Source organism: Phoenix dactylifera, unplaced genomic scaffold, assembly GCF_009389715.1.
Source record: "Phoenix dactylifera cultivar Barhee BC4 unplaced genomic scaffold, palm_55x_up_171113_PBpolish2nd_filt_p 000077F, whole genome shotgun sequence".
In the NCBI taxonomy this organism is placed as follows: Eukaryota; Viridiplantae; Streptophyta; class Magnoliopsida; order Arecales; family Arecaceae; genus Phoenix; species Phoenix dactylifera.
This window is the reverse complement of record NW_024067676.1, coordinates 377501-390721: the sequence shown is the minus strand read 5'-3', so window position 1 is coordinate 390721 and position 13221 is coordinate 377501. Positions and strand designations below refer to the sequence as shown.

The 13221-nt window shown below is 39.7% G+C and overlaps 1 protein-coding gene across 1 annotated transcript in view; it reads right to left on the bottom strand.

The window, feature by feature from the left end:
• The window catches only part of LOC103717819 (acyl-CoA-binding domain-containing protein 6), a 28138-nt gene extending 21953 nt beyond the window's left edge, over positions 1–6185 (bottom strand). Inside the window, exons 1-8 of the mRNA XM_039116270.1 lie at positions 6044–6185; positions 5898–5950; positions 5528–5606; positions 5285–5443; positions 5081–5158; positions 4686–4796; positions 557–623; positions 395–456 (exon numbers count right to left, since the gene is read on the bottom strand). Coding sequence (XP_038972198.1) covers positions 395–456; positions 557–623; positions 4686–4796; positions 5081–5158; positions 5285–5443; positions 5528–5606; positions 5898–5944 — 603 coding nt within the window. The 5' untranslated portion in view covers positions 5945–5950; positions 6044–6185. The remainder of the gene's footprint in view (positions 1–394; positions 457–556; positions 624–4685; positions 4797–5080; positions 5159–5284; positions 5444–5527; positions 5607–5897; positions 5951–6043) is intronic.
• Positions 6186–13221: the final 7036 nt, after the last annotated feature.

Genomic DNA, 13221 nt, shown 5'->3' with positions numbered 1-13221 from the left:
AAAAAAGAAAAACTGCAGTCTTTTTTTCTTATTGCCATCTAGAATGGATAAGTAGATAATGAGTAGATAAGAGGACAAATACAAGTAGAATAATTATAAGCATTTGCTTTCAGTAGATGACTGTAACATGAAAGAAATTGCACAAAATAAGAAAGTGCAAAGACTTCAAGAAACAAATAACATTCAATTAACTATCATCAGAGGCCAAGATAGGCCTTGGTCAGATAAGAAAAATGTTCTCAGATTTATAACCCCCTCTCCCCAACAAAAAAAAAAAAGAAAAAGAAAAAGAAAAGACATGAATATAGAAGACAGCCATGCCAGTTCTAATGAACAAATATAAGCCAACTTAAACTTAATCAAATTGCAGAAAGCTGAATGTATAAGGAATTACCGGGATGTCTCCTTTGGCTTCTATATGCGCCCAGCATTCTGTTTCTACATCAAAGGACCATACTGTATTGGATGCAGAATATTAATTAACCACTTGTCATCAGGAAAAAAAACTGATGAGATTAAATAGTGGAATAATGATTGTATAAGCATGACTTACAACCTGATATTTTGTGACTCACAGGATCAGTTTTCCCCCCAATAAGAAGAACCATTTTTCCCCAAGACACCTAGGTGACAATAAATGCGGGCAAGTTATTTTCAATGTTCAGGGCTCCTAGAAGATTAGCTCTCATCCATATTTATAGCATAACAAGCTACTATGTTCAGATCATAACAGCAACAAGAATCATGCTTAGGCACCAGAACTGTCCGAACACAGCCTGAATAAGAAGTGCTGGACTCTTATAAGGATGCAAGGATTCCATTATGGAGGCCCATTGTGCAAATGATACACTAATAATAGGCCAAAGACCATCTCATATAATGACTATATAACGCAAACATATGGAGAATGCATAAACAAAAAGTAACTATACAGAAATAGAAACCGCATTTAAGGTCCAAGAGCTTCTGGTAGGTAAAGAGGATCAAAAACCAAGAGTTTGACTAGAGAGCATTGAAATTTGTAGTGGTATAAGTCTTTGTCAAAGAGCCTGAAAGTTGCTCCTATGATTGACCAAAAATACATATGAACGAATTGCCATAGATGTGGCAGACTTCATTTGCTTGTGAAACATCAGATTGTTGGCTATCTAAATACCTGTCCATAATTCCTCTTATTGAGATGGAGAAGCAAAAGTGATGACCAAGACAGAAATAAAAACAGGTGATATAGCAAGACGACCTCCCCACAAGTAATAAACATCACATTACGCCTGAACTAAATCTAAAGAGAAACAACTTCTTGCTTCAAGATGAGGTGATTTCTTCAATAAAGACATGAAACTTGAGATCAAACTCTCGACCAATGGGACCCCATGCCAAACCAAGTTGCCCAGAGCTAGAGCATGCCTACAAGCAGATCTAGCCACGGGCTGCAGCAGGGAAGTGATGGTTCTCAAATATAACAGGAAGCAATAGACCCTTAAAAATAAATGATAAATCAAATTCTAAGTAGTTTCCTGGGGTTTCTCAACAAGATAACTGATATTGTAGTTTGGCGCAGAAATATAGAAAGATGACAACTGAAACAAACCGTGTTTGTCTCCTGGGTGCCCCCATCCTTTGGCTTTCTCAAGGTGAACTTCGACGGTAGTGTAACCGAAGGCAGGAGCTGCGGAGGTGTGGGATTCATCATTAGAGACCACGACGCCAGACTGATGGCAGCGGGGGGGTCGGCGGATCTTCGACACGTCTGTTGTATGCGTCGAGCTTAGAGCTACATGGGAAGGTATTTCCTATGCGAGGCGGGTGCTGGGCGCAAATCGCCTCCTCCTCGAGAGAGATTCGGCTACGGTGATTGAGTGAGTTCAGGGTCGGGGATGCAATGCTAGGGATCGGCCGTTGCTCTACGACATTCGCAGATTATTGAGGGAGAGCGGCTCCCACCAAACCACACATGTCTATAGGGAAGCAAACGGTGCCACAGATTGGGTTGCCTTCTTTGTGGCTCACCACTCTGAAGGTTTTATCTGGGCGGCCCACGAGTCATTGCTAGAGCTCTTTTGTAGTCTTTTGTTTTCTGATTTTGTTGGTTGCATCCACACCCATCATGTGTGAGTCGTCGTTGTACCAAAAAAAAAAAAAAGATTGATGCTAACAAGCTCAAGAAAGAAATAAGAATAGAAAAGGCAGCAAATTTAAAGAGAGAAATATGAACAACTAGCTCATGTAATAAAAAGTGTGCAATTACAAGCCAAACGATAGACCTAATAGCCATTACTCTCTTCCCAGAGTGTTGTCACTATAACTTTTCATTCACTAATTCACCCTAATATCATAGCACTTACAGACCTCTCTCAAATTCAGATAACGCATTTCTATTTGCTATTTTTATTACATCAGGGCTACAAAAAAAAAAAAAATCAATGAAATTTCAATATGGAGCATCATTTTTCTCTGAAGCATCACAATTTGATATAGCACATTCAAATAAAAACATGCGACAAGGGCTAGAATATGATCATGAAAGTTATCACAAAGGTGAGACTGAAATACTCCAATCAAAAACTATGGCATCACTAGTTTATCTCAAGTAAATGAAGATATATGTAAGTTCTTGGAGACTATTAATTGGACTATAGAATCTAGCAACATTACATGAACCAATGCAAGGAGGGAGGTAGTATAAGTCATAAATATAAATCCACTCAGCAACCATCCTCCAGATGTTCTCTTTCAGCTCCTCTATGTTATTGTCGTCATCGTCATATCCATCTTGTATTAGTTTGGATATTGATCACCCTCCATTGCGCCAAATGTTATCGTCTTGTTGGTGTGAATATTCTGAATAGCTCCCTCAACAATTTTCTTTAGAAACAGCACTTCAAGAATAAATGTTCAGCTGATTCTTCTTGAATCCCAAACAAAATACATGTGTTTGTCAGAAGCGATATTCTTTTTTAATGAGATTTTCGTTGGTGAGAATTTTATCCATCGAGAGTAGCCAAATGAATAGCATGTGATGTTAGTGAGCTTTGCAGTATAGATAGAAGCAAAGAAATTAAAGCAGTAACAAACACAAAGATTATTTATATGGCTTAGTTTGAAGTCTATGTGATTCAATCTTCATCACCATCATGACAAATACAACAAAATATATACGTAAGCTACTAAAATTAGGCCCAAAACCGATTTGTGAATCTTGTACACTCAGTCTGGGGTCATAAATTTTTGTGTTGGACTGCCAAAATCTTTGGATTTGCTAACCCCAAGTTCAGTCCATTGGCAGCTCCCATGATAATTGAACACAAGAAACAGATAGAACTAAATAAATAAGGGGCTATATCATGGATGCCCACCAAATTGGTCAGCCCAGAAATATGGAGGTGGAAGGGACATTGTTGATCCTATAATTTTAAGATTTAAGGATTTTGGTATGGTGAGAAATCCTGCAATTACTAGTTAACTACGTGCAACTGTGTTACAATAGGATGAGCATTCTTTAATTCATCAATGTTAATCTACCAACTTCTAGAAATAAGTTTTTTTTCAAGTATCCTACAGTACATATAGCCCTTTAATGCAAATTCTAAAATATTTTACAAGAACTATCTGCAAGTCTTAGGCAAGCTCCAAAAGGTGCTATACAATACCACTAGATATTAGAAAATGACAAATATCATACTCCAAAGATATGTTAAATTTTCCTCCTTTTCTTTTCAAACATGAAAAAGTAGAAAAATCCCTCTCTTTTTTGAGAAAATGGAGGTGCTTACGCCCATCCAACCACCCAAATGTGGACAGGATACAAAACCAAAGTAAATATGTCATAGCTTATTTCAGGAGAAAATAGCAACAACAAGTGTGAGGTCAAATTTGGGGAGCAAAGCTCTCAAAAAATTTATGACACAGCCAAAACAGAGCTGGAAAAAGAACTAAAGGAAGCATGAAGCACAGCAGAATGCAAAGAGATAGAGTAAAATAAAATAAAACAACAATTGTCTTGGTAATCATGATTTCAAAACAAGGTGGGGAATCCCAATAAGTAGTTGAACTATCAAACGCACAAAGTCAGGTTCAAGAGATATCAGGAGTTTATGACCAAAAGCTCCTTAATAATTTAATATTGTGATGTAGAAACTCTGAATGGATCATCAACCATATCAAGCAATCTATGCTCACATTGTAGCTTAAAGTCACAAGTGGATGCAAACTCACAACGTTCTTCAGCGAGTGAATAGGTATCTTCAGAGAAGTTTGGTGGGAAGGTTTAGTGAAGGTAACCCAAGGAAAAGTTAAGAGAGCAGAAATGTCCACAAACGAAAACTGAATAACAACAATCCAACATCTTATGATAGGTTCCATAACTATCAAAAGAGGGGCCTTGAGGCTTAGGAATATTTTTCTGCTCTGCTGTCAGGTATTTGAAATGCAAGTTGTGGGTACACTGCAGCAATTCAGTGAATCAAAAGGAGGGAAAGTAACCTAAATTTATAAATTTACCATATGACATTCCTCCCTGCCTACAATTTATAGCACATACAAGTACATGCAAAATACTGCCACATATAATTAATATCACTATCAATAAAGAGAAACTAATGCAAAACCAAAGCCACCTATTATCAAAATCAATTTGAAACAAATACGACACAGGGGCAAGTGGCAACAAGCCATCAGAAGTATACCAGAGAGTGACCTTTGCATGCAGGAATTTTCAAGGAACAGCCGCTTGGTGATAAGGGAATCTTTGGAGCAGGAGCAGCAGCAGCCCAGGTAAGTTTGTCCAAACTTAATATCTGAAAGAAATATGCAAATTCAATGCATGAAGTAAACAGCATTGAACAGCATTAGTTTGCATAATAACGCACCAGTCTATCTGAGAGATGTAATTAGAATAGAATGTAGGTCCAGACTATTACCCTCAGACTGGTAACTGCCAGAGGCAATCCCCATGAACCATTATCACAAATTCAAAAGATAATACAAAATACTTAACTGAGTGAATTATCAAAGTTCAGGAAAGGAATGATCATGAGCTAAGGGATGAATTCTGTTAAGAAGGAAGTACGGAATTCATTACCAGCGTGTCATCCAACAATCCGCGGCCAGAATCACCGCCCACAACCACCATTTTGCTCCCAACAACAGCTGCTGCATGCTATTGGAAACAAAACCATTTTATTCCGTTTCTGATCAAAAAGTAAAGCAAACTTCATCTTAAATAGAAAGGAATTAACATCATCAACTACAAATTTAAGGTGGTCAACAAAGGACTACCCATTACATGGAATCGAGGAGCTGGTTTGTGCCCTTCCGTCGGCAACACCATCCAATTGTCAGAACTCCCCAGACTGCGCTTACTGGGATCAAATGCACCCACTGAGCATGGGCAATTGATGTCATCAGACCGACCACTCACCGAAGCTGAAACCACATTCTCTCCCTGCACCAACTTCAACACCTCAACAACCAAAACTCCACAAGACCAACAACAAAAGCCACATAGGGGTCATCAGAGAACCGTTACATCGGACTGGTTGACTCGCTTTGTGGGCCGACTGGGACTTCTGGTCCCCTGCGAAGGATCCCCCAGATGAACCTTCAGCCTATACCATACAGAACCATAAATTTGTAATCTTTTCGAAAGAAAATCTTTAAAAGAAGCCATCATTTTCCCTTAAGCATCCCAAGATTAATATTTTCTTAAGAAAGCAAAACAAGCAAATCAAATAGGTAAAATGGACCTTCAAGCCACGAACCCCAACCCCATAAACTTATCATCTTTTTGATAGAAATTCCTCAAAAAAACATCTTTTTCGGTTCAGCTTCCCAAGATTAAAGAAAGGGGGAAACGGTCAATGAGCACAAAGGAAATGGGTAAATGGGCTGAAAATTACCTTCCGAGCTTCATCCGGCGGCGAGAAAAGCCGAACATTTTGGGCATGGAGAGCTTCAAACATATATAAGAAGGGAAGGAGCGGAGATGTCAAGTCAACAAGCAGCAAGCATAGCAAGAATAAGGGAATGTAGCGGGACAGAAAACCTAGAAAGAGGAGGAAAGGTAGTTGGAGAAGGGGCAATAGAAGGTAGAAAGCAGAGGAGAGATCTCTGGAGCCATTTGGGGAAGGAAGCTGCGGTGGTAGGAGAGAAACGAGTTCAGAGCTCAAACAAAATCCAGTTTCCATTTACTTTTTTTTTTTCTTTTTTTTTTTTTGTGAAAATGGCAATTTCATATAACTCTAACGTGAGTACACCTTGTCATATCAGAAGAAAGCAAAAAATACAGTGGGGGCGGGAGCCCTGCCGTGGAAGTCCAACAAAAGTCCCCTGAATATCGTGCAACGTAAGAGGCGACCCAGTCTGCCACACTGTTCGCCTCCCGGAACACATGTACTGCCTCGAAGTCGTCCATCTCCAAGGCCATCCTGCGGGTCTCCCGAATGAGAGGATGTCCATCACCATATCTGTCCGCACCCTGAATCCAGTCGATCACTATAGAGGAATCCTCCTCGAGGTGCACCCGCCTAGCGCCAAGCACCCGCCTCGCATAGGACACACCCTCCCAAGCTGCCCGTAGCTCAGCTCCCACTACTGTGAGTCCAGGCGTATATCGGCCACCCGCCACTACCAGCCGTCCAAGATGATCTCTGATGACAAATCCAACCCCGCCGGACCTGCCCTCTAATGCTACACTACCATTAAAACTCACCTTGAGATAGCCGGGGGGTGGGGGCACCCAAGAAGCAAACACAAACCTGGGCGCTAGAACAGCACAATGAGTACCCCAGATGTCCCTGGCCGTCCCGAGGGGACACAAGTCAAGGCTGGAAGAAACCTCCCCAGCCTGAAGTACAGCTCTGTCCACCACCATCCTCGTCGTGAGCCTCCTGCCCTCAAACAGACGTGCATTCCGATCCAACCAAATATGGTAGGCCAGATAAGCTCTAAGTATACCCGCCTGGGCGAACCTAGGGCTCCGCATGGAAGCCCGCAGCAAATGTAACAGATCCTGTGCCGACTCCACTGAACAAGGAAGAGGAACAGGAGACCTCCTCCATATCTCCCTAGCCCTGGGACACTGCAGGAGGACATGCTCAATGGTCTCCACGACGTCTGTGCACAACACACAAAACTGAGGGATCCGCACTCCCCGCCTGACTAGCACACTTCTGGTAGGTAGGCAACCCCAGGCCACCTTCCAGAAAAAAAGTGCCACCCGCGGATGGATACGCATCCTCCAAATCCATCCCCCCTCAATCTGCCTGACTGGCTCCCCACTGAAAAGTACCATAAGATCCCTAGCCCGCACCTGTGACCGCCCCGATGGTACCCAAATCAGCCTATCAGACTCCCCTCTAGAGGGCACCGGAATAGCCAAGATCATCTCTGCCAGCTGCTCCCCAAACACCGCTCGGACCAGCCCCACCCTCCACCTGCCCTCATCGGGGAACATCAGATCGCTGACCCTACATCCGGCTAAGCGTCCGGAGTCCACCATGGTGGGCAAGCGGCTGATCGGCTGCGCAGTCACCCAACAGTCCTCCAGCACATCAATCGAGCGACCATCGCCAACAGCCCATCTGATCTTCGGCAGTACCGCCCCAGCTCTGGCACACATCTCCCTCCACACTGGAGAGTGGTGACGGGCTGCTCTCCCTCCAGGAATCAAAACTCCATACTTAGCCCTCAACAGCGAGGACCACATGCAATCGGGCTCCATAACAAATCTAGCAACATGTCGCGCCGCTAAAGCCTCCCGCCTCACCAGCAAAGACTGTACCCCTAAACCACCCCTTCTTGTCGACTGACACACCACCTCCCATGCCAGCAGATGAATGCCATCTCTCCCACCCTGCCTCCCCCAGATAAAACTTCTAAGAAGCTGCTCAATGGTCCTCAGAACCGCCACCGGGATGAATGAAGTAGAAAGTAGATAGGTAGGGATCGAGGAAAGGACTGACCGAACCAGCGTGATCCTCCCCATCATGGATAGTGAGTGCCTCTGCCAACCCTCCACCCTCTACCGGATGCTAGCCTCCAGAAAAGTACAATCCCTGCCGCGAAGCCGCCGGCCAGACAACGGAACCCCCAGATACCTCAACAAGCCATCCTGCTCTGCCACCCCCAAAATCTCCATGATAGGGTTCTTCTCCTCTTGTCTGGTCAACGGGCTGAAGCAAACTGCAGATTTCGATAAATTAACCCGTTGACCTGATATAGCACAGTAGTCCCGTAGAACCCTACCCAGCACTCGGGCGGCCTGTCGTGTCGACCGGGAGTTTCCATTTACTTCCATTGCGGTTCCGGAAGTGGTAGAGGCCGGCTCCCTCCCTCCCTCCCTCTTTCTCTCTCTCTTCCAATTGCGTCTAGAGCACGGATGATCGCCTCTAGTTTACCATATATAAAGATTGTTTGTTTACTTTAATAACAATGTCACGTACCTGAAAGTTATCTTGGTTTGAATCAAGCTACCCCGAGGACCTAAAACCAATAAGTGATATGATTACTAAAATTGTTATACAAAATACAAAGAAATGGGGATTAATTTGCAAATATGGAAGATTAACGATGAATGTAAAAAAAAAAAACTCTTTTCATTAAATTATATGCTCGTAACATGTATAAGGATGCCCAGAATCATAATAAATGTATTTTATCATAGAAGAACCCAACTTTGCATTTGAAATTAAGTAGTTGTCATATCTACAATTTTTAGCTATAATAGCAAGATTAAGAAACAGCAATGAGTAAAACCTATGCACTTACTGAAAACACAATAAAAATATTAAAAGATGAAACTATACTTCGTACTTCCAAGTAATTTTAAGGTACTTTCATAAACTTTATCAAATATGTAATTTATATCTTGTAATGAGTTAAATTTTAGATGACAAATACTTTTCCCATTCTATAATTCTTGTTATAATGAAATAATGATTATATAGCACTTGATATTAAACACCTAATATAGATATTATCCTATGATAGTCATTGCTTGATATTTCCGTTACTTATATAATACAATACAATACAATATCATACCCATGTCTTCAATATATATCTAGTGGTACCTTAAAGGCCATTATATTTTATTATTAGAAAAACATTTCTCAAAATATTATAAGGCCATCGATGATGTAATGAGGGCACTGGCAGCCAATGACAAGACATTTTTTTAATAGTTTAATTTTTTTTTTTAGGATCTATGCAGATATGCATTTAATTTCACATCGCTTATTTGTTGGATAGATCTTGGGTACTTATACATGATCAAAAAATTTAAATAATATTTTTTGAATAGTCTTTTTGGATGAGATTTTTGAGTTGTTACAAATGGTATTAGAGCCGATCTGGTCCATAATTTATGTGGACAAGAGGATGCTACAGTATGGATCCATTAGGGCTGACCATGGGCCAATCGTAGTGTTTGTGAATGGATTTGAAATCTTAATCTGACGAAAATGTCCGAACTTAAAAGAAGAAAATATATGAGGATCTGTACGAACGTGTGTTTAGTCTCACAATAATTATTTGCTAGTTATACCTCGGGTGCAGACCAAAAAATTGAAATAATATCGTAAATGCGTTTTCAGAGACCTCTTGTGCGCGGTGGGGATAGAAATAGGGTGAGGGGTCCACCGGAAAGGACCGTTGATTGGACAAGACCAACGATTAAGATGTAACATATGAGATATGGTCGCTGGGTGGGACACGCATGGATGTGACAATGATCGTGGGCGATCCTTTTGGCATCCAACGCCCTGCTTTGCGCTTCCGTTCTCCCTCGGGACGGCGGAAGGTTGTATTAGAGCCGATGATATATGCCCGATGTTTAAGCTTATGCTCCGATATTGGGCCTCTCTCTGTTGTCCAGATCTGGCCTAATCCTGGAAGGTCAATACTCAATACCAAACCCATCTAATAGATCAAATATTGATATATTCATTAATATATCATATAAGATTTTATTATTATAATATATAATTAGTTATATAATTAATAAATAATTTTATTTATTAAATATATATAATTATCTTAAGCTGGCTTGGTCAAGTTTTAATTTTCCATCGCACGGGCCTAGTTTTAGCGTTCAAGCCCCTTTCATTTCGGACTAGGTTGGATAGGCCGAGCGGGCTGTGATACATGAAAGGAAGATTCACTCTCCTTCGCACAAATTCACTATTGGATCATGAATAGCTGATTTGAGATCTGTGCGGATGTGTAAATGGAGCTTTGAGTTCTTCGAGATCAGCATAGGGCAAGATCGGTGGTTGACATCTTGAAAGAAGATTAAGCACTCTAGCTTCTTCTAATCGAGAAAAGGACACATTTTCTCATCAGAGCGGGGACAGTTTACTTCAAAATAGCCATTAAAGTGGTCATGTTATATACAATTTGTTATTTTAATAATAATAGTTTAAGTAGCCAGTGTCATGGTAAATAATGATAATAATGACTATTATTTAATATTTTTAATTCAAATCTCTAATGCCAGCTCGAAAATAATCTTTATCATGTAATTAGTGTTTCAGAAAATAATCAGTATTAAATTTTATATTATTATGATAATTATACATTATTTTGTTTTCAAATAAAGTCAATCTGGATTGAGATAGCAGTAGCTATATTTCTATTGCACTTGTATGGTTTCATATATCAGTTAAATGTTGGGGTTACATATTGGAAACTTGAATTTTTCATTATTTTCTAGAAATTGATTTTGCATCGAGACTGCACACTTTTGTTGCTAATTCTTATGCAAATTATGGAAAATAAAGTTATTTAAAAAATAAAATCTCAACATAAGATTGAATGGCATATGAATTATCATGTTCGAGATTTTTGGTGCACAACAATGGCTCGCGGAAGCAGATAAACCCAAACTTGATGTGAAGAGATTTGCATTTCGACCCAACTATTTTTTTTTTTAAGAAAAACGAAAAGGGGGGAGACCCATCTACACTATGATTATCTAAGTTCAGATTATTGGGATGCGCTGCGCCCATGATGGGTCGACCAGATCTATTTTATTTGAAGGGAAACAACCTTTCAAAACATATGTTGGATATCTGATAACTGCCAAAAGCAGTTAATTTCTACCTATATATATATATATATATAGACACACACACACAGTTGCAAAAAAAAAAAGAGTGATCTTTCTCAATATTTTTTCTGACAAAAATGGTTCTTAAGTTGTGATCAACAAGCATTTTTCAATTCTATAATTATGCTTGCGACTTGTGATTCGACCGAAAACTGGTGATACAACCTGATCTACAATAAGTAAGTTTGTTTCGATCCATTTTGATTATAATAAATTTTCCTATACAAACCTACAACCTCTGATTGCTCAGGCATGCATAAAGGCTGAGGCAGGTCAAGGGAAAAGCTAAGAAGCTTGGTCTAACTCAATTCGAAGTTTAGTGCCATAACAAATCTCCTAACTTCTTTTTTTGAGAAAAGATGGTCTCCCTCAGAGATTTACAGAGAGAATGAATAATTAATACAAGGTCAGACTGTCTGCTGCTAGGAACAGTTAGCTGAGGAAGGGGAATATAAGGGGTAGGGCTTATGAGTTTATATGTCCAACATAGAATGGCCCCCAAAAGGTCAACTGCTCTCCTTCTAGAGTGTAAGTCATAAAAATAAATCCACTCAGCAACCATCCTCCAGATATTCTCTTTCATCTCCTCCTCATCGTCGTTGTCGTCGTCGTCGTCGTCGTCGTCTATCTTGTATTACTTTGGATATTGATCACCCTTATTCTGCCCAAATGTTATTGTCTCATTGGTGCGAGTACTCTGAATAGCATCCTCAACAATTTCCTTTAGAAACAGCACTTCCAAGAGTAAATATTTTGCTGATTCTTCTTGAATCCCACACAAAATACATGTGTGTGTCAACAGCCATATTCTTTTTTAATGAGAGTTTCGTTGGTGAGAACTCTATTCATTGAGAGTAGCCAAGAGAATAGCATGTGATGTTAGTGACATTTGCAGTATAGATAGAAACAAAGCAATTAAAGCAATAACAAATACAAAGATTATTTATATGGTTCAGTTTGAAGTCTATGTGATTCAATCTTCATCACCACCATGATAAATAAAACAGGATATGTAAGTAAGCTACTGAAATTAATCCCAAAACCGAATTTAAGTATCTTGTCCCCTCGGTCTGGGATCATAAATTTTTGTGTTGGACTGCTGAAATCTTTGGATTTGCTTACCCCAAGTTCAGTCCATTGGCAGCCCTATGATAATTGAACACAAGAAACAGGTAGAACTAAATAAATAAGGGGCTTTTTGATGGATGCCCACCAAATTGGTCAGCCCAAAAATATGGAGGTGGAAGGGACGTTGTTGATCCTATAATTTTAAGATTTTTGGATTTCGGTATGGTGAGAAATCCTGCAATTAATTACTAGTTAACTTCGTGCAACTGTGTCACAATAGGATAAGCATTCTTTAATTCATCAATGTTAATCTACCAAGTTTTTTTAAAGTATCAACACAGCACATATAGCCCTTTAGTGCAAATTCTAAGAGATTTTACGAGAACTAGTACTCAGCTTTCCTAAATTTATAGAAATTTGTTGTTATGGTGCTCGTTCATTCCTTCATGCGGTCTTATTTTGCTCAAGCCTCCTAAATTCATATTTGTTGTTGTACTATCAAATGAAGCCTTGATGTGGAGTCATATGTTGGTCAAACATATCAAGGTTTTCATTTCAAATGAGATCTCATTTTGCATCGATATCGAGCACCCATAATTTCATGTATATAAATCTTAGCCCTATTATAACGATCCATATAAATCGATAAAATCTGAGATATCAGCCGGTATTTTTCAACCGAATTTTTTTTACATTTTTACATAGACTTTCTTGAATCTTGAGATCAGTGCTCAAATATAATTCTTAATTAATCTTTCATTTACCATATGCATATATTGAGACCTTGAAATCTTTTCTTTTGGGTTTTTTTTTCCACCTACACCCACGCCAACACAAATTTCCATGTATCACACAAGTAGCGCCGAAACTTTTTTCCTCAAATTAATTAGGTCTCCACCATTAAATTGGAAATAAAATGCATTACTTGGAATAAAAAAACCTAAAACGACGTGGTGATCCACATAGATGGGCATGCAAGCATCACTCCCATGTAGAGGAGACATCAAATCTTGATAGAACTAACTTCTAGAAACAACCAGCTATTC